Source organism: Ambystoma mexicanum, chromosome 3q, assembly GCF_040938575.1.
Source record: "Ambystoma mexicanum isolate Mex_15411 chromosome 3q, UKY_AmexF1_1, whole genome shotgun sequence".
Taxonomy (NCBI): domain Eukaryota; kingdom Metazoa; phylum Chordata; class Amphibia; order Caudata; family Ambystomatidae; genus Ambystoma; species Ambystoma mexicanum.
Window position 1 is genome coordinate 1,115,523,048 of NC_090926.1, and position 27,606 is coordinate 1,115,550,653.

General features: G+C 47.5%; 1 protein-coding gene across 5 annotated transcripts in view; it reads left to right on the plus strand.

The window, feature by feature from the left end:
- LOC138447655 (neurogenic locus notch homolog protein 3-like) overlaps nucleotides 1-27,606 on the plus strand; it is a 798,580-nt gene that overhangs the window by 414,739 nt on the left and 356,235 nt on the right. For 4 of the 5 annotated variants that reach the window (XM_069603880.1, XM_069603877.1, XM_069603881.1 and 1 more), the window contains exons 18-20: nucleotides 104-337; nucleotides 2,886-3,041; nucleotides 14,225-14,560. In XM_069603880.1, the coding sequence (XP_069459981.1) occupies nucleotides 104-337; nucleotides 2,886-3,041; nucleotides 14,225-14,560 (726 nt within the window). The remainder of the gene's footprint in view (nucleotides 1-103; nucleotides 338-2,885; nucleotides 3,042-14,224; nucleotides 14,561-27,606) is intronic. The other variant, XM_069603879.1, reaches the window with a different exon arrangement.

Here is a 27,606-nt window from a genome sequence, read left to right on the forward strand (position 1 = left end):
TCGAGGACTGATGTATCCATATGTAAAACAGAATAGTGATAACCTCTATGAGGAAATGGGCACATCCGGGGAATCCTCCACATTATTTGTTTTATTCTTATAGGTCAGTTCTGCACTGAAGATGTGGATGAGTGCCAACTACAGCCCAATGCTTGCCACAATGGTGGAACCTGCTTCAATACAAATGGTGGCCATACCTGTGTCTGTGTGAACGGCTGGACTGAAGAAAGCTGCAGCGAGAACATTGATGACTGTGCTACTGCAGTCTGCTTCAGTGGGGCTACCTGCCACGATCGTGTGGCATCCTTCTACTGCGAGTGTCCCATGGGAAAGACTGGTAAGAGAGGAAACCTTGCAAGCTGCGCTTGGGGTACATATCCAAAATATCATGCAGCACAGACCTGCTTCTTAAACTTTATTGGAGGAGATTACAAGGCCGCCTTCTGCTTTGAGATACAAAGAAGATAAACGGAGGTTGCTGGTAGGGCAATTGCCATTTCTGTGCTAGTTTCCTCCTACCTTCGAGACCCCCAGCTCTCTTTCTGGACTTGGGACATTTTACATTTTTAGCTCCTGAGTGGGAGGGACCTTTTTTCCCTGACCAGGATTTTGTTTTCACCGTTTTTGGAGACTGACAAACTCCATATGCATCTGCCTTTTGTGTGGTGACACACAGCACCCTTAGTGCAGTGTCACTGAGAAATACGTTTCATTTCTCAAGGTTTAAATACCTTTTCTTGGGTGAACTACTATTCCCAAGAACAGTAAAGTGATATTGATCTTACTTGGGTAGGTCCAGCACACACCATCTTATGTGGAGTGCTGGGCTGGGTTTATCTAGTAGCCCCTTATCCTATTTTCTCATGTAACCTTTTTTGTTACCATTACTACTTTAAATGTCTGGTGGCAGTGGTTTACATTTTACTACCAATGTGCGTTTTTACCGCAGGCTGAATGCTCCACTGCAGTACAGCACCCAGGAGTGACAATTTTGTCAAAATGGCCCCTGTCTTCATTTTTTGCCATTTTCTGTTTGTGAGGGCTTTCTTGGCATTTACTCAGTTGAAACAGGCTTCAGCCCTGAAGCCCGCCCCTGGCTCAGTGACTGAAAGAACAGCAAGTGAGGCAGGGTCCTGAAACTCCCCTGTCCTTTTTCGCTAGGTGTGCCTATTCCAAACCAGTCCTGATTGGCCGGCTGGCAGCCCGGGAAGGACAGCCAACCTGCTGGGTGATTGACAGCCTAGGGCTATGAACGAATGAGCTAGCTTAAAAGGCGAGGTTCTCGGGGCTACAGGTAGAGTCGACCACTGGAAGAAACATCGGAAGAAGAAAACATGAAGAGCAGCCCGCTGCAACCTCCAGGACCTCTAAGTGCCCGGTGAAGCACTGCTGCTGTGCTGACCACCTCTTTCGCATCGACGGAGCAGCTCTGGACCGAGGGACTTCTCCCCTTGGGCTGGTGACCAACTAGCCCTGTGACAAACTCCACTTTGGTGCAACCCCTGACTTGCTGCGCGTCTCCAGTGCTGCAGAAGCCCAATGCCAGGGGTTGAGTGTCCATAACCGAGTGCAATGTCTTCCGCGGAAACGAATCCGGCCAAAAGCTCCAGGTGCCTCCTAAGGACACTCCTGAAGCAGGAAATCACGATCCAGAGTCAAGGAGCAAGGAAAGTCCAACCAGGGAAATTTGTTCTGCATCAGTGCTGTTTGCGAGGCGCTGAAACCACGAAGAGCTATTGAATCAAAGACTATCCGTAGCCCTTTCCCGAGTACTGCCGCAGGAGCCTGCCGTAGGTTCGTCCTCTCGTACCCACGACTGAGGCTCCGGAACAAGGGTCTGCTTGTCTTTAGCAAGACTGAATCCACCTGGAATATTTTCTTCAAACCAGAGGTACTTTGGGGGCTTGGGGTACTTGCCTTGCCATAAGTCGTGCTTGCACACTTGAGAAGTGCACTGGCTTACCTTTTCCGAGTTGATTTCAACTCCCCCTGCATAGGCTTAAATACTTGTGTTCCTCCAGTGATTTTCTTGAACTATCTGACTTTGTGAAAGACTTTATCCAAGAAGTGCATCAGAAATTTCAACTTGTTCCATTTGACTCTGGGTGTCCTGGCTCCTTAAAGGCACCCTTCTAATCTATTGAATTTGGCATGGCTTGTCCCATCATCGGTTTTATTGCTGGAATCGGCTTACTATAGTTCAATGGAGAATTAAAACGGTCTTCATGTTATGAGCATGTACGTTCTAACCTTTCTATTTCCTTAACCCTTGCTGAAACCCAGTGTCTAAAGTATATTGGTGTTTAAGATGAATTCAATACTATCCTTGTTATTGAAGTCACTTCAGGGTGTAGGAGAAATGTATTCGCATACCCAAATTGTATACACCAACTTTGTTGACTTTGTAAAGTGATTCCAATGTTTGCTTGACTGTTACAAACAATTGCCCTTTTAAAGAATGCTTAACTAAAAACTGATAGTTAAATAAAGATTTGTAACTGAAACCTTGAGGGTGTGAGTGCTACTTGGTTACTTGTATGGACTGATTCCATCTGTATAGCTCACATTACTCCTCTTGGCTGCTCAGTCACACTACCAACTTGTGTAGTACAGACCTATACCAAAAGGTGGGTTAGCTAATACCAAGCAGATACGAATTGTGTAGTCTCACACAGTGGGACTTCACCAATTGTTACCGAACAGTTGCTCATGTAACCAAAGTGACAATTTTTAATGGTTTTGAAAAAGCATAATTTGCAAACTGTGCTTGCCTGCTCAAACCTTTCAAACATGTCTAAGGATAAACCGAGTGTACAGAACTGGTACATGGTCTCATATCTATTATGATTTTATTTGCTAATCAATATATTTCATTCTCTCAATAGGTCTTCTTTGCCATCTGGATGATGCTTGTGTTAGTAACCCATGCCACGAAGATGCAATGTGTGACACCAATCCTGTGAACGGTCGTGCAATCTGCACCTGTCCTCCTGGCTTCACAGGTGGTGCATGTGACCAAGATGTTGACGAGTGCTCCATAGGTAAGGTGAAATGGCCTCGAATTGTAATGCCATTTCACGTTCACTGACTGTTGAACCATATTGCTACATTCTCCTGTTAAATATCGAACAAAACGTCTTTCCATGGTACTAAAATTCATTCATTTGTACAGTGGTGCCTAAAGGATTGTATGTTTATTGGTTTAGTTGAGAACTGCCACCTATACGATGTGGGCATTTCTGGATTTAACATGAGACCAATGACCGTAAATGTAGAAGTTCCTGTTCCATTGCCTTTGTATTTGTGTATATACTTGTACAGGTCTGATATACAGCTATCGAACTGGATTAGCTGTTTTTGTGATCAGCATAAAAAGTGAAAAATAAAATGTACACACATTCACAGACCATTCAATATTCCTGTTTTGTAGGTCACTGTAGATTCCTTTTTTCAGCTCTAGTTTAGCCTTTAGTTCCTTGTCCAAATCCAGGCCTCCAGATCCATGCCAGCTTTTCAGGAGACCCCACATTAATATTCATGAGATACATTTGCATACATTGATTCTAAAAAATGCACATTTTTCCTCATAAACATGAATGCAGGATGTCATAAACACATCGAGATTCCGACCCTCGAGGCCCGGAGTTAGACAACCCTCTAATGCATTGCTCTGCTGTGGAAGGTGTGATCAGATGCTGCACTGCCTTTGCTGACGGGAAAGTGTCCAGAAGCGAGACACACTAAATAGCAGTCCGACACCCATGGGGTGTTCGGAGCATGCCTCCCTGAGGCAGGATAAGTTGAGATTTGTATAGTGTATTTTGCAAGTAGGGAAGTTTCACCAGTTTACACAGCTCACCAGTTTACTGGCAGAACATGGATGAGTTGTCATCCTGAAATTTTGAGGCTTGACCTACTTGTTCGCAGGTCTAACACAGGGCACATGTTTGGATCCTTTTTGGGTACAAGGAAGTATATTGAATACATACCCCTATTTACTTGATGTTCTGGGACGAGTTCGATCACTCCCTTTTGCAGCAGGGTCTTTACTTTCTCCTAGAGGATGACATTTTCCAGGGACCGTCTTTTCTTTGGCTGGTGGTATTGAGGCGGATGAAGAAACCCGATGCAATAACCATTGTCTACAGTCTTGAGTAGTCACTGGTTTGAGGTTATTCTATCCCATGCATGGGTGAAGCATGTTAATAGTCCTACTCAAGAGGCATGGGAGGGGATCCAAAGCAGTCCTATGCTGGAGGGGAGCCTCTGGCTGCTGCATTTCTCCCCCTACCTTCGCCTTGCCAAAATCCCCATTGTTGAAGGGTTTGATAGGAGCTGGATGTTCCTTGGCCGGAATACCAGGATGAACCCTCGTCCCACAGGCACTCTGAGCTGTGCCTGGAGAGGACTGCTCATGAAAGGATCGGCAAGTATTGAAGACACCACATTGTTTATACGGCGTGGCAGAAATCTCATTATCTCGTGCTCCTTCGTGGTCTCAATGACATTGTCCACCCCCTTGCTGAAGAGGGAGGAGACTTCGATAGGTTTGGGAATAAACTAGGCCTGTGTCTCTGGTTTAAACGTGATGTTTGAGCTAGGAATGCCGTTTCAAGAATGACTTCAGCCAACACCTTACCCGCCTTCTTTGCAGCATCAACTGTTCTTCAAGATGTTCTGTGTAAATGATTTGACATTCCTCTTGCACCACCACAAGCAACTGCAACCTTGCAGGTTCGGGCACATTCTGCAGACCCTCTTGTACCAGTACCCATTGGACATCACAAAAGCTAGCAAGGAGAGTATCATTAGCGATGTGGGTACTGTAGGCTGCAGAAAAAGTGGTGCATTTGCCAAGGGCGTAATGTTTTTTGCAGTCCTTATTAGGTGGAGATTTGGATGAAGACAGGGGAACTCCTGCATGTTTTCTAGTCGTGGTAATGACCATGGAGTTCGGAACAGAATGTCCCCAGATAGAGGGGATCAGAAGTCACAAGGTGAAACATCTTGACCCGTGGATTAACCGCTGGAGTAAGTGAGGGCGTAAGCAAGGAGGGGGCAGTATGATTTATTTTAATGGAAATAAGAAGTGGGATGGCTTGGCTGACTGGAACTTTCTCCTTGAGGATATCCTCTACAAAGTCAGACTCGGTCACCACCTCCTGAGTGACCATCTTAAAATGGTCTACTGCTTTTCTAAGGATAGTATTGAAAAGCATTTTATCATCAAAAGGGGAAGCCTCCCTTAGTTTGGATACAGGCGGAGCGTCCAAAAAGGTATCTGGCTCAGCTTCATGAGCTGGGGTAATGGGCCAATGTCCCTCTGCAGGGATCCAGGAATCTTGGTCATGAGAAACTGGGTATTGGGAACCATCCTCACACAATCCGGGTCATAATGGACGTCATTGTACTGATAATCTTGAAAAACGTTGTTAGGCAAGATTGTATACAGTACCCTGTGGGAGACTACACCAGCCTTGTCCTCTTGTCAATAGTGAACCTAACCTTTGGTATAAGCATGTACTACATAAGTTGGTAGAGTGACTGAGCAGCCAGGCTTATCTCAAGAGGGGTTAATGTGAGCTGTAAGGTTGTAATCGTTTCACAGTGACAGTTATTCAAATAAACACTTGCACAAGGTTTCTTGATTAAACAATTATTTTAAGTCAGTTGCTCCCTTCTAAAGAAGGCTTATTTAGTCATATCACACAAAATATACTTCAATAAAATACTGTTTAACTAAATCAGTTAATACCCATTGGGGATGGCACACAGACACTTCCTACACTCTCAGGTGACTTAAATAACTAGGACACTGTGGACATTGATTTATCACTGGCACATTTAGAGCAATACTGAGATTTATGTCAAAAGGAAAAGATGAGGGAATAATACAATGGTTAACACATATTCTTTAGCAGGTATGTACTTCTTGAACCGTCCAATGCAAAGTAAATTAACCCTTTCCTAGGGGAAAGGCAAAAAGCATAAAGTCTGAGGTAATAAGAGTCTCTCAGTGAGCCTAGACAGGCAATATTAGTTGAGCAAGTATAGGGGAGCTGAAGAGCTTGTAGGTAAGTTAAGGCCTTCCACAATGTTTTAGAAAATGTTTGTAGAAAGGAAATCACTGAAGGGCCACACGCTGGGAGGGATGCTTGTTGGGGGGGGGGGCCTGGGAGGGGGTGGAATGGGGGAGGGACTGCAAGCAACTCTGCATGGGTAACCAAGACCAGTCTCAACTGAGAGCTAGCAAGGCTACACAACAAGAGGTAAGCCCCTTAGTTTTACAGTACCTTTTGGTTTGAAGAAAACTGAATCCAGCTGGCTTCTGTTCCTGTGTAGGTCTGCAGGTCCTGTGTTCCTGGGCCTCAGTCGTGGGGGACAAGAGGGAGGACCTCTGGGGAGTCCTGCACTACGAATGGAAAGTCGGTGGCAGCAATGGACAAACTTCAGATCCGCAGCACTTCGCGGGTTCAGCTCCTCGGGTCTCTCGCAAACAGCACCACTGCGGTTCTCGATACCTTTTTTTAATGGACTTTCCTCTTTCTGGGGTCCAGCACTCTGTTGCCGCTCAAGCTTGGTCAGTCCTGCTTCATGGGAGTCTGGAGGATCTTCCTGGAGCTCAGGTCCGGCTTAAAAAGGATGCACTCAATCTGGTGTTCCTCTTCCTGGCAATCGGTTCCTGCAGCAGCAATAGAAGTACAGCCAGCTCCGAGAGGATGTCCAGACGAGTTCGCTTTGGGGTTGATTCGTCCCACCAACCCAAGGGGAGTAGTCGTCCGTTAAAGGGCTTCTCTAGTTGAGGCAAATTTGGAGCTTCAGCAATGCAGCAGGGCTTCACTGGGCAAACTAACGTGCAGGAGTTACAGCAAGTGTCTCTTCCAATTTCTTCTTTGGATTCCTTCGTCCAGTGGTTGACTCTGGCGTCCAAGCCAAAAGCCTTGCTTTTTATGAATGTTTCTTCCATTCAATCGCAGCCTAGCTGTCACTCACACAGCAGGGTGGCTGCCCTCCAATGACAGCCAGCCAGCCAATCACCTTTGGGTGTATTCCTGTAACCAAAGGGATTAAGCAGAGTTTCAGGCACCTCCCTCACTTCCTGCCCCTGCCAGACACGCTGGAGCCAGAGGTGGGCATCACCAGTGAATCCCGCCAAAGACCAAATGAACGAAGGGACCAAACTTGGTTTGGCGTGCATAGTAATTCTCAAAAAGGACCTTTCCAACAAGAAATGGCAAAAAAAAGACAACGAAGATCAATTTGACAAAATGGGCACACATGGGTGTCTTGCTACAATTGCAGCCCATGGTAAAAACTCCCAGTGGTAGTTAAAAGTAAACCACTGCCACCAGCCATTAATTGTAGAAAGGGTAACATAAAAATGTTGCATGAGTAACTAGACAAAGGGGATACTAAGAAACCCCTCCAGCACCCTATTGTAAGATGGTATGTGCTGGGGTCTAGAAAGTTACAAAATGTAGGTAAAGTCAATACTCCTACGTCCCGTCCCCTTTCCTCCATACTTGTGGGACATTCCGTCCTTCGGAACGGGACCGGAGCAGTTTTTGTCAAAAAGCATCAAAAATGAAAATGTTTGTCCTTCTCTTTTTACGCGGGGTACTGCACGCGGCCGTGACCCTGAGCTCCGCCCGCACATCGCCCTTCAGTCTTTTTCTCTCTGCGGTCGGAGATGGACGCACTTGCATCACTGGGAACTATTTTCTTTGTTCCAGTTGTCCTGCTTTCCTGCTCCGGTTCTGGGTCGCCCAGTCCTCCGTCTATGCCGGAGCGTCTGGGATTTGTTTCCTGTTCGTCATGCAAACCTCTTTGTTACGGCTGATCCCCATTCTCTCGGCTTGGAGTGTCTGGGCCTGGACCATGATTGGGATTCGTATTTCTACTGCAACTCGGACTCTGTCCGGGACCTCCAGCATCTTTTTCGGTCAGAGATCTTTCAGCGCTTTCCTCCACCTAATTTTCAGCTTTTCATCAACGAAAAGAGACGCCCGGTAAGTTCCTTACTTTTTAGATCGCCCAGTCCTGGGGACTCCTTGTCACAACCTCTTCTGCTCTTGCTCCCACCAACCTGAAAACATAACCCCACACACATGTTCCCAGAGTCCCTCATTGGGCTATTGGGTTTCCCCGACATCTCCCCAGCACCAGGGAACCCAGTTGGACCAGAGCATGGCACTCTTGGATCCAATTACATTCAAACATGGGGAGGAAATGAGTCAGCAGCGTATTTGGAAACAGCAGTCTTGTTTCTGCAGTCCCTGGGTGTGGCTGACTAAGCCACACCCAGGCATTCATCCACACTTTGCGTTACTCTGTCAACAGGCAGCGGAACGCTCCGTGTTCCTCCAGAGCCGGCATCTGCGCCGAGAACTCCAGCCACAGTGCCAGTTCATCCGGAAGACAGCAGCCCCTCACTTCAGCAGTGTGCTCTCTGAATCGTAGTACTTACCTGTTTCTTGTGCCGTGACGGCCCGGCTTACGACTCCCCTGTAATCAGCTGCTGCAGTCATCGGGTCCGCGGCCCCTCTGCAGGCGCGGGCCCTCCACAGCATACAGCTCCCACGGACCACATCTCCTGACACGCTAGTTCTTGAGCCTGCTCCATCTGAGACCTGCAAAAGAAAGGAAAGCACACAGTGAGTAAAAATGGACACCAGCAAAGGTGAAAGGCACGTTGTATGATGTGTGCACAATAAGACAAAGGCAATACAAGAAAGAAAAGCACTAAGCTTGCTAGCAAAAATAACGGACACTTGCAAACTAAGAGGACGAGGCAGGAGGGCCTGTAAAAGAAACCAATCACCACGAAGATAAAGGAAAACAAACCAGCAAGCAGGTAAAGACATTGAGCAACAAACACTCCAAAAGCGCAGCAAAACTCTCCAAGCCACAGCAGGTGGGCAGGACTACCCATCAGTGAAGCAACTGGTGGTATTGAACTATTGCACTCCTGCTAAGGATTGAAAGGATGGAGAGCCAACCTTCTTATTACTTAAGGTGAGCACACACATATAGGTAAGAGGTGTTCACAGGGGGGCTAGGAGAGAAAGGAGGGGGTTGCAGCTACCACAAGGCCCTTGTTTTCACCACCACTTGTCGTCTTGGTTCCCCCCCACAGACGCAGTCATCCTAGTGAGCAAGAGAGGGTACAGAACGGAGGCTCCTGATACTCCCGCTGAGCTAAGGTGAACGTGACACTCCTTCCAGGTCCGGGAGGGGCTCGAGCAGCTCTGCTACCAGGGGTTCCCCTGAGGTGCCGCACAGGCATACCAGAGTTTTCTCCGAGGGTTCCCACGATGGACCTGCCGAAACCAGACCACGCTCTGAGGTTCACCTGTCGGGTGGTAAACTTCAGCCCAGTTCATCTGTGGCTTTGGATACCAGGGTTTGCTCCGAGGTAGGTTTCTGGAGCTTTCCTCACCGACCTCAGGGTACGCCCTGAGGTCTCCTTTTCTGGAGCTTTCTCTACCGAGCCACGGCTTGAGCTCCCTCTCGAGGGAGCTTCACGTATCGGGCAGAAACCAGAGGTTACCCTTTCTCATATACTTCAGGCTCTCCAACTCCAAGACTGGTTGGCATCATTGGACCGTCAAGATGCCCATTTTCATGTGCAAAGCCATCTCAAGCACAGAGTACTTTCACTGTTAGCTGTTCTCAGTTTCGGGTTCAGCCATTAGGGCGGACCTCAGCCCGAGGGTTTTCACCAAGTTGATGCGGGGGTGGCAATGAGTTTCAGGAGAGGGGGGACTCGAGTCTACCCCTACCTAGACAATTGGCTGATCAGGGCGTGTTCACCTGAGCAGGCACGGGAACATCTCAGCGTAACCTGCCACTCTTCACAAACTGAGCTTAGCCCTCAATTTCAAAAAGTCTCTCTTGATACCATCCCACAGACTCCAATTTATTGGGGCTGTCCTGGATACTTCCTTGGGGAAAGCCTCGCCACCCGAGGTGATGGCTCAAAACATTCTGCAGATGGTTACCACATTCCAGAGTGCCCAGCATCTTCTGTCATTTGATTTTTCTGAGGTTGCTCGTTCTTATGGCATTCTGCATTTTCCTGGTGCCAGAGGCTCGCCTGAGAATGAGATCTCTCCAATGGGCTCTCGGGACTGTGGCCCTAATTCTCAGGCAGAATGTCGAGCACCTTCAAGTGCCGAACAGAGATGCTCAGCTCTTCTGTGGTGGGCCACAGAAAGACAACATTCTCAAGGGACAATCTTTTTGGCTGCCATGGCCGGACAGAACCGTAGTGACGGATGTCTCACTCACTGGGTGGGGATGCCACACCAATAATCTGACAATCAGCAGTTGTTGGTCTCCATCGGAGTCCAAACTACAAATCAACCTTTTGGAGCATAGTGCAATCCAAATGACGCTGTAGGCCTTCCTGCCATCTGTGCAGGGAAAGAATGGCCCGATAATGACAGACAACACAGTGACCACGTACTAGACTCGGCAGAGGTGGTGTAGGGTCACTACCACATTGCAAAGGCAATGCATCTCAGTTTCTGGATGATACAAGAAGGACTCTTATCAGTTCACCCAGCCGGAGAGCAGAACACGGCGGCGGATGCTCTGAGCAGGCAGAGCAGTCTCCCACGAGTGGGAACTAGCTCAGAAAGTTCAAGAGATGCGCACCCTTTGGGGAACCCCTCAAGTGGATCTGTTTGCGACCAGTGTCATCTGGAAGTGTGAACCGTTTTGTTCAAGGGAATTTCTTCCTAGAGCTCTAGGGGATGCGTTTGTGGTGGACTGGGAGTTTCCACTCCTGTACGTGTTGCCTCCAGTCAGTCATTCCTCACATTACCAGAAAGTTCGGGAAACAGTTATCCTCATTGCCACGGATTGGGCAGTAGGACGTGGTACCTGGACATGTCATCTGCTCTCCAATACGTCTTCCACAAAGAGGATCTTCTCTCACAAGGTCGGGGTTCTCCATCCAGAGGTCAAAACACTCAGCCTTCACGCATGGTTTCTGAAATGCTGAGATACAGGGATTGGGACTTCCCGGATGACGTAATGGAGATTTTGCTTTTGGCCAGAGGCCAGCAACAAAATCATTTACTCTTATGTCCCGTCCCCTTTCCTCCATAGTTGAGACATTCCGTCCTTCAGGGCAGAACTGGGGCACTTTTGTAAAAAAAAAAAAAAGCATCAAACTGATTTTTGTCCTTTTTTAAAAAAAATGTATGTGGAGCCACCGCACGTGGCCGTAAACCCACCTCACCCTTCAGTCCTTTTATCTGTGTGGTCAGACGCACTCGCATCACGGGGAATTTATTCCCCTTATCCTTCCTTCCTGCTCTGGTTCCAGAGTCATCTTGTCCTCCGTCCATGCTGGAGCATCTGAGATTTGTGTCCTGTTCATCCTGTGAATGTCGTTTCGCGAGGGCGGATCCCCTTTCTCTTTGCCTGTAGTGTCTAGGCTCGGAAGGCCATTGGGACTTGTGCTTTTATTGCGACTGCCTTTCGATTCAGGCACTCCAGCGTCATTTTATCAGGTGGGAAGAGGTGTTTCAATGCGTTCCTCCACCTCATTTGAAGCTCTTCATCAACTAGAAAGAAATGTCTGGGTTCTTTCCTTTTTATGGCACCCCAGCCAGGGGGACTCCTTTCTGGGGTCTTCCGGGACCGGGAGAGGCTTGTGTAGCTGTACTACCAGGGATATCCCTGCGGTGCCCCGCAAGGGTCCTAATAGGCGCACCAGAGACTCCTCCGAGGGCCCACACAGCGGGCTTGCCAAAACCGTATCTTCTTCAGAGGTTCCGCGTTTGGGGGCTGTTAGGGAGAATTCTCAGAAATGTGTTAATTCCCTTCTACCTTGGAGACCCCCAGCTTTTTTCGCTGGACTTTAGGACTTCTCTCATGTCATTTTAATGTGATTAATTCTGTTTCTTTTGACTTTGGAGTCTGACAAACAACAAAGGCGCATCATCTTTCCATTGTCGCACACCACCTTCAGTGCAGTGGCACAAGGAAGTCTCTTAGATCACCCAAAGGTTGAACTACCTTCTCTTGTTGAAACTGTTTCCAAGAGCAGTGAAGTGAAATTGACTTTACTTACATTTTGTAACTTTCTAAACCCAGCACACACCATCCTACCATAGGGTGCTGAAGGGGTTACTTAGTATCCCGTTTGTCTAGTTTCTCATGTAACATTTTTGTTACCTTTCTACAATTAATGGCTGGTGCCAGTGGTTTACTTTTTACTACCATTGTGTGTTCTTACCGCGGGCTGCGTTCACAGCCACAGTAGGGCACCCATGGGTGCCCATTTCATCAAAATGGCACTGGTCTTCCTTTTTTTGCCATTTCTTGTCGGGAAGGTCCTTCTTGAGATTTCGAGCCAAACCAGGTTTGGTCCCTTTGTTTGTTTTGTCTTTGTTGGGATTCATGAGCAAAGCCCGCCTCTGTCTCCAGTATGTCTGGCAGGGGCAGGAAGTGAGGGAGGTTCCCAAAACTCCCTGCGCTTAATCCCATTGGTTACAGGAATGCACCCAAAGGTGATTGGCCGACTGGCTGTCCGGCAAGGACAGCCACCCTACTGTGTGACTGACAGCTAGGCTGGAATGAATGGGAGAAACCTGCATTAAAGGCAAGGCTTTTTAGCTTGGAAGGCAGAGTCGACCACTGGATGAAGGAATCCGAAGAAGAACTTGGAAGAAACCCCTGCTGCAACTGCTGGACCGTTGGTTTGCCTGGAGAAGTCCTGCTGCAGTGCTGAAGCTCAGAGTTCATCTCGACTAGAGAAGCCCTGCAAGGACGACCTCTCCCTTTGAGTTGGTGGGACCAATCAACTCCAAAGTAACTCCAACTCGCGCCTTGAAACACTTGTGTATAGTCGCGTTATAAATTCCATATCTCATATCTTACCATATCTAGCCCATCTGGACATCTCTCGGAGCTGGCTGTACTTCTGCTGCTGCTGTTGGAACCGAAGTGCCAGGGAGAGGAACAGCAGATTGTGTGCGTTGCTTTTAAGTCAGACCCGAGCTCTAGGAAGATCCTCTGAACTTCCCCTATGCAGGACTGACCAAGCCTGAGCTACCTCAACACAGTGCTGGACCCCAGATACAAGGAAAGTCTGAGATGGTATCCGAGAACTGCAGTGCTGCTATTTGCTGTCAGACGCGAGGCGCTGAAACACTGAGGAACCGCTCAATCGAAGTTTGCCCATTGCTGCCACTGACCTTCCCATTGCAGAGCAGGATACATCCTCCCTCTTGTCCCCACGGCTGAGGCTCAGGAACATGATTTGGAGAGCTGCACAGGAATTGAAGCCAGCTGGAACCATTTCTTCTAACCAGAGGTACTGTAAAGTCTGATTACTTGCCTCTTGTTGTGTAGCCTTACTTGCTCTCAGTTGAGACCTGTCCTGGTTACCTTGCAGAGTTGCTGAAGCTTTGCCCCTCACAAGCCTCCCAGCTTGTAGCCCTTAAAGTGTTCTGCTTTTCTACAAACATTTCTAAAAACATTGCAAGATTTTTTACCTACCTGCAAAGAAGATCTTCAGCTCCCCTTGACGTTGTGCAATTAACATTGGCTGTCCTGGCTCCCTGAGAGACTCCTCTTTACCTCCGACTTTGTACATTGGCCCTTCCCACAGGAAAGGGTTAATTTACTCTGCTTTGGAAGGTTCTTAGTACTTACCTGTTTATGAATTATTTGTTAACCTATGGTTTATTCCTCTATTCTATCTTTTACACCTAGCTCAGTATTGCTCTGAATGTACCAGTGATAAAGCAATGTCCAGTCTCCTAGCTATTTAAGTCACCCGAGGGTGTAGGAAGTGTCTGTGTGCCATCCCCAATGGGTATCCTCTAATTTAGAGAAATAGTGATTTGAAGTGTATTATAAGTGTTATCTATATATTGCTCCCTTCTGGAGAAGACTTATACAATTGACTGTGAAAACAAATTAATAATTGTGTGATCAAGAAACCTTGAGTGTAAGTGTTCATTTGAATAACTGCTACTGTGAAACTCTGTCTCGCAACATTACTGCACATTGACCCCTCTTCAGATGAGCCGCACTAACCATCTGTGTAGTTCAGACTTATACCAAAGGTTGGGTCCCTATTGCCAAGCAGTCAAGGTTATTGTAGTGCTCCTTTTGCACTAATGTACAGCAATGCAAACGGGGACTCTTGCTTTGATAAACTGTTATAGTAGACTAATTATTCTTTCTGCTCTTCCCTCTGCAGGACAAGACTGCTCCCTGGTAGATGCATGTGCTACGAATCCTTGTGCCAATGGTGCTCACTGTACAAACTGGAATGGTCGCTACAATTGCACATGTTCATCTGGTTACCAGGGCCGTAATTGTCGAAATGATGTAGATGAGTGCCGTCCACGCAACATCTGCCACAATGGTGGAACCTGCTTTAATACACCTGGATCTTTTAAGTGCCAGTGTGAAACTGGGTACACTGGGCAGCTGTGCGAAAACCTTTATGTTCCATGTTCACCATCACAATGCATGAATGGAGGGACCTGCCGACAGACTGGAGACCGCACTTACGAATGTGCATGTCTGCCAGGTAGGATGTCTGCCAGGTCTTATGAGTGAATTTACTATCTTGACACATAAAAGGATATTTAATTTTGAAATGCAGCATGTTATTCCTTGGCATCAGTGTTCATTTGGTTTTTAATGGGACAATAGGTACCAGATTGTTCTATCCTTTGTGTGAGTGTGTTTAAGTAGGGAGTCTATGAAGGGATTTACAGATTTGTCAAAGTAGTGTTCTCACCGTTAAGCTAGTAAGAGCCATGGACGTCTCTTAGGCAGATTTGTGCCCACACCTAGGGAATCAATGAGTTCTTATGCTCGCTAGGTATAGTTATGGCAAAGCTGTAGTACATGTATGTGGTGAAGGCATTCGTCCATGAAGATTCCATGCTTTAAATATTGAAGCTGTATTCAATGTTAGCCCAAAATTGCTCCGACTAAAAAAGATGCTGGACCATGGCAAAGCATGGTTGGACTAGGGGTCTAAATCTGACAGTGTTTTCTCAGGTAAAGAAAGCCTGGCTGACCGTCGGTATGTTGTGTCAATAAGCATTTTTATACTGAGCCCATGCCAACTGTAGTAGACTAACCAGGCCCAGGCTTGTCCAGATAGTGCTGTATTGTGTTCCTACCACAGGAAACCATAACGTGATCTCTTGGGGACAGGAAATGAAAAACACTAAAGGGGATGGGAGGAAGCGAGAATGGCGATTAACAGATAAGCTTTTAGAAATGTAAGGGAGTGGGGTGGGGGAGTCGTCATATATTGGTACCAGGGGTGCATGTGTAATACCTGTTTTGGATCAAACAAATGCTGATTAGGAAAAAGAATAAAACCTGATCATGATGCAAAGTAATTTTCAGTGGAAGGTGTTTTCCTGGACATTGATTATTTGGTACTAGATTTAGTTGGCCAAGGTTGCGTAATGGACTCCATATGTTAGTGGCCCCTTTAGTGGAGTCTTCTTGACCAGGTAATCTTTTTGAATGTTCCTCACTGTAAACAGAGGGTAATCTGGCAGTGCCATGTGGACTGACGGAAGTGCCAGAGCCAAGAGTTGGTGGTGTTAAAGGTGACTGCAGGGATGAAAAAATGGAAAGTCCGTCCCTCTTCCAACACGTGGGTGCTGCGGGGCTCATCGTCTCACGTCGAAGGTCAGAAGACAAATAAATTATACTCCTACTATACACATTTTTCACTCATGCTATGCTCTTGGCAGGCCTTAAGTAGACACAAAGGAGGTTCTGGGGCACTCTAACATTCACACACACATTTCACTTGCTCCCATCTACGCCATCCGGCTCTAAGGTCTCCACCCTCTTTCTTAACTATAATTTTTCACTCCCAGCACCTTCAAATACAAATCAGACGATTGCCGCTTCAACGGGATGCCCTGTCTGTCCTCTTTGAACATTTTAGGACTTTTTACTTTGGGGTTTCCCAGTGTGAGATCATGCACAACAGGCGCCGGCCTCCCGATAGCAGCCTTGTAGGGCACATTCCGTCTCGGAAATTGCAGCCCTGAAACGAAAGTGCAGGGCAGCAGAACGGAAGTGGCTAACCTCAGGCTCATCATATGACAAACTGGGCTGCCGCTTGCTCCAAAGACAATACAGACTCGCCAACCATGCAAAAACAGCCGACATACAAGACGGGTCTCTGGCGCATCCAATAACATGGCTGAACTTTTCAAGCTCTGCAAGGAACTAGCCAACCCTTCTGCTGTCTGCTCCTCACCCTCTCCTTCCCAGGTCCTCTGCAATGCACTGGCCTCACCTTTGCCACCAAAACTCGGGACATCCTGACCACCCTTTATTCACAACCCATTCCACACCCCCTGACACCCCACTATCCCTTCCCTTCAGCCCCCCCCCCCCGTCTCACCTGAAGAAGTTACCAGAGTTGTCCGCTCCATGAAAGTCTCTTCTAAACCGGTCCCCCCCTGCTCATCCAGGACCATCAAGGATAACATTCTCTCTTGCCCCTGCTCTTGCTGATTTCTACAATCACTTTCATCACTGGATTTTTCCTCTCCCCTTCCCCCTTGTGCACCCTCTCTTGAAAAAGCCATCCTCTGACCCTACTGCCCTGCCGGCTACCACCCTAATTCCATCACCCCCTTCCTGTATGAAGCTGCTTGAGAAGCTGGCCCTGCCCCACTCAACTAACTCGCTGAACTTGTTGGTGGCCTCCACGACCATCAATATGAATTCTGAGCATCCAGATGCATGGAAACTCCTCTTCTGAACACATGTGAAGAACTGCTCGCATCTCTGGACTCCAACTCCCCAGCTTTCTTAATATCTCTCGATCTCTTCTCTGCATTTGATACAGTCAACCATTCCATCCTCCCTACAAAGGCTCCACGGTACACTTGGTATCTTGGAACAGGCACTGGACCGGCTGATCTTTCCTCACTAATTGCTCTTCCCAAGGCATCCTGGGCCCCTTCTCTCCTACTTCCCCCTCCACCTGTAGTGTCCCTAAGGGCTTTATACTCTTCCCACTGGCTCTTTAACATCTACTTTGCTTTCCTTGCATGCCTCATCTCCTCCAATTTCCAATGTTAGCAGATGCCTCAGCTTTTTCAAACACCCTGCTGACCCTCTTGCACCCTCCATCATCCCTGACTGCCTATCTGTCATCCAATCCTGGTGCGCCTCCAACGATCTGTCCAACGCCTGTAAAACTGAGATCCTTCTCATTGGGACCTTTGCTCTCTCCTTCTCCCCCTCTCTGGCCTTCCCCCTTGGGCTCTCCCACGGCGCCTTTAACTGAAGCCATAAACCTTGGAGCGATCTTTGACTCATCTCTCCTTCCTCACACACACTCGGGACATTGCCAAGAAGTCCCACTTTCAGCGCTTCCTTCTCAAAGGAATCTTACCTTTTCTCACTTTCCCCTCAGAGGCTCAGTGACCCAAGCACTGGTTCTCTAGGCTTCACTACGCAACAGCCTCCTCCTGAATCTACCATCTTCCACTCTGTGACCCCCTCCAGCTAATCCAGAATAGGGTAGTGAGACGTATCCTTGGTATAAGCCCAGGGACCGCATCTCTCCTGCACTGTAGTCTTCATTGGCTCCCGGTTGCTGCATGGATTAAATTCAAATCCCTCTGCATCATCCACAAGGCTTTCTTGGCGTGGGGACCACGCTATCTTCAACTTTATCTCATTAAATACTCTTCCTCTAGACCACTATGTTCCTCTGGCACTAACTTTGTGCGTAAAACATTTTGCTAAACAGAGGGCAGGGGGTTGTTCTCTCTCCTATGCGGGCTACCTCCTTTGGAACAGCCTCCCCCCACGCCCCTGTGCCTCGAGCAGGATCTCAAATTCCAGAAGCTCCTTTTTATCACTGGATCTTTCCCATCTCCTTGTCCCTTGCACTCCCTTGTGAAACCTCTCCTGAAAAAGCCATCCTTTGACCCTACCTGCCCTGGCAGCTGCCGCCTTATTTCCTGGGAGAACCCCTACAGATTTCCTATGACGAAATGGCAGTGTTTGCCTTTTCTCCCCTCAATTGTGCTTTGTTGAAGCTGCGGGAGGTGCATAACTGCAGCTAGTCTTTATCACACCCTGGTAGCCAGCCAGATCTGCTTTTAGGAGCTGAAGTTTCTGTCAGTCGTTCAACTGATCCAATTGCCGGAGATTCCCAATTGCCTGCACCAGTACGACCAACAGGTATGGCATCCATTCCCACAATCTCCACTTAGTGGCCTGGTTCCCGAAATTGGGTCTCTAGCACAGTTCAACCTATCCTATCCTATCATATGTGCAACATCCAGGTAGTGCACAAACACTCTACACGGGCACAGTACAAAAGCAAATGGCTCCGCTTCTGTCACTGTGGTGTTTAGACAAACAGATTGATCCGCGTCAAGGTTCAGTTGATTGCGTCCTTTCCTTTATCTCCGACTTGCACCCACAGACATTCATAAACACACTTGCCGAACGTACCAGTCTGCTATTTGGGCACACCCAACATGGATTCTTCTTCGTTCTCTCACAAACAGTGATGAAAGTCATTTCACTGGTCTTCATCTTTCCTCTTGTCAAGCCTCCCCAGGTGAGATGGGACCTCAATGTGGTACTCGACACGGTCTGTGATAATCTATTCGAGCCCATGGAGGCAGTGGACTTGAAATTGCTCACCAGGAAGGTGGCATTCGTGCTCACCATTATTTCAGCTAGAAGGATTGGCGAGCTGCAGGCTCTCTCAATTAAAGAACACAGATATGATGGTGTTGCATGTGTAGTCCGGTCAGCAGCATGGAATGTTGCTCACATACATGAAACTATTTGAAGGTCAAGAAACTTTAATGTGACACTGCGCAGATGTACTGCTCGAATTGGAATAAACTTCAATATTAAGGAGCGCAATAGAAAGCTAGACACGTTGGGAAGCTCCCTTTCACATTGCCATTTAACGTGAACATGCATGCGAATACTAATCACATTGGAATAGAAGTACTTGGCTGTTTAGTTGAACAAGACTAAGTTGCTTTAGAAACTTGGAACTGCGCGTGCATCTGTTAGTGTGAATTATGTGATACACTGATGAAAAAGAAAAACCCCAGATATATAAAGGTGATTGGTTCTTTTTAAATGGAAATATTTTATTGTGGTTGTGATTCTGGAAATGCCCTATGGAGGGACAGGGCCCCCTGTCCTTGCTCTACCACTTCTCTCTGTGTGTGGCACAATGACTGAGACAGCCCTGACTGAAACTGACATGATTGCAGGATACTTGCACCAATCAACATTCCTTTGTTATGGGTGTCTGGGTGAAGTGAATGGTCTGTGAGCCCGATTGGCTGCCTGCATGAATGCCCTTCTGTGTGATTGGCTGACCTCAGCGTGGCTCGGCCAGAGAGAATGAGACAGATGTGTATATCTGGGGACCTCTCACGAACCAATTTTTTCAGAGGTCGAAGCTGAAACAAGAAGATGGTCCATGTAGCCTAGCTGGAGGAGAGGTCTGCTTCTGCATTTCTTCACTGTAATCTGAAGCTATCGTGTCTCCCAAGGACTGATCCAGAGAGGGCCTGGAGACCTCTTCCCTGAGCTACGAGGGATTATAGTGCAAACTGCTGATCTTAATCCAAAGTGCCCTGGAAGCCAGTCCTGAGTGCCTGCCATCCGAAGGGGCCTTCGTGAGTCCTGAAGATGAGTTCCTGGACATCTCGAGTCGGAGAGTCTATTGGAGTTGCCCCAGGTCCAGAGTGCATTTTGTGGCCACTGGAAGTCGTTGCGGTCTACTGCCCAGAAGAGGGGTTACCATGGTGCAGTGCTGCTGAACATGCAAAGGTGCAAAAGTTCCTAACTGCCTGTGAAAATTTCAAGGGACATCTCACCATCACTGACCACTTATTCCCACCGGAGAGAGTCCAGAGTCGCTGAGGAAGGTCAGTCTGTGGGCTTCTCACCACCAGAAGCTAACTAAGACATCCAGAGGGTCCAGAGTTGGTGAGAGTCTGAGGTCTGCTCCAGTGGTAGAGTCCAGGACCCCAGAATCTGCCCAGAGGTCTGTGTTGCGGCTGCAGCACTGAAGAACCTAAAGTCTGAAAACCGTGATATTCCAAATGTGACCAATGCACCCATCACTGCCAGAAATCATCGAAGGGTCCAAGGGTTCTTACACTCATCTGCCAAGCCTTTAAGGAGACCACAGCAAGGTTAATCTTCACAGGACTCTACAGTCGGAGAAGTCGTCGACCAAAGGAGAGCACCGCCAAGGGTCAAACTGCTGCACTTTAGAAAGACTTTGGTTTGGTTTTTCTTCTTGGATTCCGCATCCCAGTGGCTCCTTCCAAAGGGGGTCCTTCCTCGGAGGGAATCGTTGAGTGATACCGAGAAACTCTGCCCCATCACCTGCCAAAGCACCAAAAGGTATTGTGACTAAGAGCATCTTCAAGCCTTGGAAGTCATCCAGGGGTCCCAGATTGGTCTTGGATCGTGATCTCATGTGGCCCCTCGGGTGCTTTGGGTGGTAGAACCTTTTAAAAGAAAGCAGAAGGTTTTTGAACATTATTGGAATGGGCTGTAAAAGACAACAGAAGTTACTCCCTACCATTTTCATTACAGGTTGCCGAGGTGGGGGAGCCTCACACAGAATTGTGTATCTAGTTTAAAGAAAGCATTCTGCCACTGTTCACAACTAACCTGCCTTTCTTCCCTAGTATATGCTGATACACCTCACTTAAGTTCACCTACCATTTTTTAAGTCTGTCTGCAATTAGTGCAGTTATTACAGCATGTATGTATTGTGTGGTACCACAGCGTGTAAATATTTACCATTCTTTGAATAAGTATATCCAAGTACAAAGTGTTATTATTTAAATGTATATATTACTGTATCATATTTTATATGAAGAAGCTGTGATCACCTAACGTACTGTGTGGACATTCCTTTGTGGGGGCCTTGGGGAAACACTGTGAACCTGCCTGCATCGCCTCCTGAAAGCTTAAGCCTGGCTGCACGTTCATAGCTACCAAATTGAGAGCCTTGCTTGGGTGTTTTGTGCATTTAGTCTACCACATAGAGGATAGAAGTACAGATGCCCATATCCAGTCCTTACAGTGGTTTACACTATCAAAGGACACTGGGTTGAAACATCTGTGTATTTCGCCATTCCCCTGATGAAGTTCCTCTAATACGTGATTAAATTTAAGGAACGAAACATGTTTGGCTGATTTGGCTAAATATATTGTTCATTTTTGCTAATTGCCAATTTGACTCAGACTTGTTGGCTGAGTAAACCTAGGCATTTGAGTGAATTTATTGTAATACAGGATATGCCTTGTTTGGTGGTGATGGGAAGCATAGTTAGAGATTAATCAGTTTTATGCTTAATCCTCTTTCCTACTGAGATCCCCACCACTGTTTACTGGACTTCTGAAACATACTCTTTCAATCCTGAATGAGGGGAGCCTTTTTCCCTCTTGGCAACCCAACCTCTGGTATAAGCATGTACTACTCAAGTTGGAAGTGACTGAGCAGCCAGGCTTATTAGATAAGGGGATAATGTGAGCGGTAGGGTTGCAACATAGTTTCACAGTGACAAGTATCCAAATAAAACTTGTACTCCAAGGTTTCTTGATATTGAAAATATTTATTAATTTAACAGTGTTTGAATAAGCCTTCTTTAGAAGGGAGCAAAATATATAACAATTTATACTTCAATAAATACACTGTTTCACTAAATCAGCAAATACCCATTTCGGATGGCACACATACTTCCTACTCCCTGAGATGAGCGGACATTAATATATCACTGGTACATTTAGAGCAATACTGAGTTAGGTGTCAAAAAGGAAAAGGTCAGGGGAGAAAACAATGGTTTACAAGTATCTCAAACCAGTAAGCATGTTTAAACCCACAATGCAATGTAAATTAACCCTTTCCCAGCCACACAAGTGAAGGATGTGTGACTCTTTGGAGAGACCGATCAAAGCACACATTTGGAGGATAGAGTATCAGGGAGCCAGGACAGCCAAAGTCAATTGAGCAAAGTCTAGGGGAACTGAAGTTCTTCTTGAAGGTAAGTAAAGTTTTGCACAATGTAATAGTTTTTATAGAAAAGAAATCACTGTTGGGCCACACGCTGGGAGGCTTGTGAAAGGCAGAGCTGCAAGCAACTCTACAAAAGGCAGTAAATGCAAGTCTCTACTGAGGACAAGCAAACTACACAGCAAGAGGTAGGTACCCCTTAGTTCACAGTACCTTAGGTCTGAAGAAATTGGTTCCAGCTGTAGTATGGCAGATCCTTTTGTTCCTGGGCCTCAGTTGTGGGGACAAGAGGGAGGAGTAAATCTCAAGAAGGACCTTTCCAACAAGAAATGGTGAAAAAAGACTGGGCCATTTTGACAAAATTGGCACCCATGGGTGCTTTACTGCAGCTGCAATTGCAGCCCACGGTAGAATCACGCAATGGTAGGAAAAAGTAAACCACTGCCACCAGCCACTAATTGTTGAAAGGGTAACCTAGAAATGTAAGTAATGTCAATTTCACGTCGCTGCTCTTGGAAACAGTAGTTTAACCAAGAGAGTATTTAAACCTTATGGAAATCTGAAAGACTTCCCTGTGCCACTGCACTGAAGGTGCTGTGTCACAATTTAAAAAGATACTTATGCAGTTTGTCAGACTCCAAAACCAAAAGAGTGTTCAAATCAATGATAAATACATGAGTGGGAAAAAGGTCTTGCTCTCTCCAGGATACAAATTAAAAGTCCAGCAAGGTTGATGCTAAAGTCACTTTCACCCTATGGGATTGCATAGCAATGGCAGTGAACATATCCCCGAAGGGGAAGAAAGACTGTTTCCTAAACATTGTCAAGGATGGGAAAGATGCAATGTGTGAATCCCTCCAGGCTAGTCTCGACTCTGCTGACAGTATCAGCAGGGCTATGGTTTCTAGGACTGTAAAGCGCAGATTTACCTGCTTGAGAGGCTGGTTTTTCTACGGATGTGCGGTCTAGACTGCCCTTTGACGACACACATTTGGCAGCAAGGCTGACGAGAGCCTGGAGAAATCCCATGGCACTGCAATCAGACAGTCACAAACCTGCCCCTCTAGTACGGCTTGGAGGGGCAGGTCCTTTCGCTATTCTTCCTCAGTAGGAAGAGGACTGTCAAATCAAAGGTCATAAGATTCCGCCGTGGTGGACGAAGAAGAGGTGCCAAGACCGCCCAGGCAGCGACTGCTTGAACAGCCGTTGCATCAGTCGCCTCAAAACCTCTCGGAGGCCTTACTCCACAATAGCCCAGTGGGAGGTAGACGCTCAGCATCTGAAATAATGGGTGGGTATTACTTCATATGCATGGGCATTGGAGACAGTTGCTGAGGGTTACTGCCTTCCCTTTCTAAAAAGGCCTGTGCATCATCCACCAAGGAACGGCTCTTTCAAAGTTCCAGATCTTCTCCTTATGCAGGAAATGTTGACCCTGCTGGAGAAAGCTGCTATAGAACCAGTACCTGTAGCGGAGAGGAACAAGGCTTGCTACTCCCCTTACTTTCTAAACCCCAAGACAGACGGAGGATTGAGACCCATCTTGGACTTAAGTACATCCTATGCATTACTCACCAAGCAGTGCACAAGACTGGCCCATTATACCTACAAGAAATATAAAACCATACCTCCCATCCTGCACACTAAGATCAAGCACCGCCCTTCTAGTGATCCCAACCTCTGTAGGGATTGGAGGAGCCGCCTTCTCAACCTTGGCCCCTTCTCTATGGAACTCGCCCCCGTCTCTCCCTCATGTTCGACACAACCAAGACTGACCTTCCGCAAAGCTCTAAAAACGTGGCTCTTTCCGTAATACCAACCACGACTATCTGAAGCTATTGAACCCTAGCAACCTGATGACTAATGCTCAATGAGATCTCGAACAATGTCACCACTGAATATGCATATTTCGCTATAAGCAACAGCATGCCTTAAATGCGGAAATATCTATCTCCTTAGACCATAACTCCACTGAAACGCACTCCTCCCATATCACTATGCTTACACTCTACACATCACACAATTAGAGTGCAGCTACATCCCTCGATCAATTTCGGTCTCTCTGCTCACATACAAACATTATCCCATGAACACCTCATCACTCTAATAAAACACTGCTATATCCCATCACAAACCGGCCTAGCTGCACACATAACCGTCTGCAGGCCTAACACAGCCAGAACCTAGTCTTGGTGCCCACCCGCCAGACTGCACACATTCAACCGATATCAATACTACCACACCTAATCCCAGAATGCAGCTACCATAAGGCAATTACTTCAGCTGCACACAATTGGTGCACCCAAGAACTTTACAACACCCTAATCTCTCAACTGACCTGGACTACGGTCCCCGAGGGCTTTTAACCTACTAGCACTTTGAGGTCATACCAATGATATATAGAGCGCTATATAAATGCCAAATAACATAACATAACAGGAAGGAGAAGTTCAAGATGGTTACACTTTCTCAGATCCTTCAGGCCCCCCAGCTTCAGGACTGGATGGCTTCATGGACCTTCAGGATACTTAATTTCATGTGCCAATCTATCACAAGCACAGACAGTACCTGAGGTTCCCCATTGGCGGTTCTCATTATCACTTGAGTTCTGGGCTGATCTCCACTCCGACGGTTTTCACCGAGTTGATGGCGGTGGTGTCAGCAATTCTCAGGAGAGGGGCGGGGGGAGATTCACATCTACCCTTACCTGGACAATTGGCTGATCAGGGCACGTTCTCCTTTCCCTGGCACAGTCCCTGGAACATCTCAGCGTAACCTGCCACTCCCTCCACAAACTGGGCTTCTCCCTCAACTTCAAAAAGTCGCACATGATAACATCTCAAAAACTCATTCATTGGGGCAGTCCTAGATGCATCCTTGGAAAAAGCTTTGCCACCCGAGATGAGGAGTCTGACAAACTGCATAGGTATCATCTTTTTAAATTGTGACACAGCACCTTCAGTGCAGTGGCACAGGGAAGTCTTTCAGATTTCCATAAGGTTTAAAAACTCTCTCTTGGTTAAACTGTTTCCAAGAGCAGTGAAATGAAATTGACATTACTTACATTTCTCACCTCAACCATTGGTCTCTGTCTGAATCCAAACTACACATCAGCCGGAATCTCCTTATCAGCATTTCACCTAGCCAGAGAGGAGAACAAAGTGACGGATGATCTGATCAGGCAGAGCTTAGTCTCCCATAAGTAGGAACAAGTTCAGGAAGTCTTCACCATTTTGGGAAACCCTCAAGTGGATCTATTTGTGACTAGTGTCAACCTGAAGTGCGAGCTGTGCTGCTCCAGGGAATTTTCCCCCAAGGCGAGCTCTAGGAGATGTGGTCATAGTGAATTGGGAGCTTCCACTCCTGTACGCGTTTCCTCCAGTCCCTGTCATGCCTCATGTGATCAGGAGGTTGAGAAAGTTAGGGCAATCCATGATCCTAATTGCTCTGGATTGCACTACGAGGCTGTGGTACTCGGACCATCCATCTTCCCTCTACTACGTCTGCCACAAAGAGAAGCCCTTCTCTCTCAAGAGGAGGATCAGGTTCTCTATCCAGAGGTCAAGACTCTCAACATTCACACATGTTTTCTAAGAGCATAGGGATTGGAACCTCCCAGAATGGGTAATGGAAATTTTACGTTCAGCCAGAAGTCCAGCAACCAACTCTTTATACCACTGCTGTTGGAACAAGTACTGCAGCTGGTTCATGGATACAAATGTGGACCCTTTTGGTGGTGGTGTTCCACCTGACTAAACTGGGGCACCAGGTTAGCACAATTAGAGGGTGTCTGGCAGCGTGATCTATTTTTAAGCACACCACTGAAGAGCCATCTTTCTTCAAATTACCACTGGTTATTCTATTTCTGAAAGGATTGACAAATGTTTTCCCTCCCAAACCCGGACTTGAAAAGGGACCGGATCTCAGCCTAGTTTTCACATTTCTAATGTGTACTCCATTGAAGCCTATTATTCCTGTCCTTCAAGATTGCTAACTCTGAAGACCCTCCATTTGGTGGCTCTTACATCAGCCTGTAGGGTTAGTCAACTTCGGGCCTCGTCTTGCAAGCCTCCCATACACAATTGTCTAAGGAAGTTAAACCAACATTTTTGCCCAAAATTGTAAGACTTTAATTAATCTCTGAAGATTATACTACTGTCTTTTTAACCTACACCTCTCCAGCATGGGGTCTGGCATGGATTCACATGCTCATGAATATTCCCCGTCAGGCTGGGAATCCTCGGTAAAGAAAAATCAGTATCAGTTTCGTTTCTGATCTGTCTTTCGTAGTAGCAACCAATCACTGATCTCTGCGTCATACTGACCACAGCCAATGACTACCATCTCCCTAAGCCCCGCCTCTGGCAGCTATCTTCAGATTTTTACCGCACGTTCAAGTGTTGGGATCCTCGTGCTATTGCTCTCGAGCTTTAGTGCTTTTTTCGTGCTTTTTTTCATAGGAAAATGTTCTCTTTTTACGGTCAAAAGAGCCTCAAGCTCCACCGTTTCTTTATCCGATCAATGGGGACCCATGTCGGATTCTTCACGCCCCTCAAGGGTGAAGATTTCATCGAGCCATGCTTTTGGAGGACTCCAGAAGTTTCTCAGGCCCATCTCGGACATGGCCCAGGAGAAGGGAAGCTCGACGCCCGAAAAGCTGTTCAGGGTCTGCCCTGGATGCCAGCTTCAGAATGTCTTTAAGGAGGATGAACACTCCCTTTGCCTCTACTGCCTGCATGAGGACAAGACGCATGTGGAGAAGGACTGTGCGTTTTGCGACAATATGTCGGAGCGGACCATGAAGGACCGCCATCTGCGTCTCGCCAACTGGCTGGAAGGGGAAGAGCCCGTCAGGTGAGAAAAAGAAGAAAATGTCTGAGCGGTCTTCTAAGAACTTTGAGGGCGCCCCGGCGACGGGGGCCCAACAGAAGGCCAAGCACTGCGAGTCCGCTGGCACTGGGAGTGCCGAACGGTCAGACTCTACGGGTGCCAGGCAGGGCGCCTCCTCCCCGGCGCCATCAACCACGAGCCAACGCTCTGGCTCGGGTAAGAGGAAGGCCGAGCACCCGGCGAAGCTCCTGGAGAGACCCCGGTCGAGCTCGAAGGCCCCATCGGAGGGGGAGCGAGGCGGTGACCCTCCCCTCACCCTGCCCCCCCACCCCAAGGAGAAGGCGGTGAGCGCACCTAAGTTGGTGAAAGCCTTGATCCACCCGGCCAAGGTCTCGATCGAGACAGTCGAGGCGGCACTGGCTAAGCCTGTGGAGGCTACACCAGTGGTGGCGACCTCAGGCCCAGAGTCTCCCTGCCACCGCGGAGGGAGTCCTCTTTCATGCCCATCGACAGGACCCCCGTGAAACCTCCGGAGAAGAAAAGGGGGGGGCAGGAGGTCATCGTGGATTCGGCTTCAACCTCTGAAGGAGGAGCTGATCGAAATCTTAAGCCACGGCGTTGGCGTGGAAGAAGACCAGCCTGTCGGGAGGGACCCCGACGTTGGAGACGACGATAATGTCGAGTGTGCCGATGGGGCTCCTGACCGACTGTCGGAATCCCCTCCACCAGTG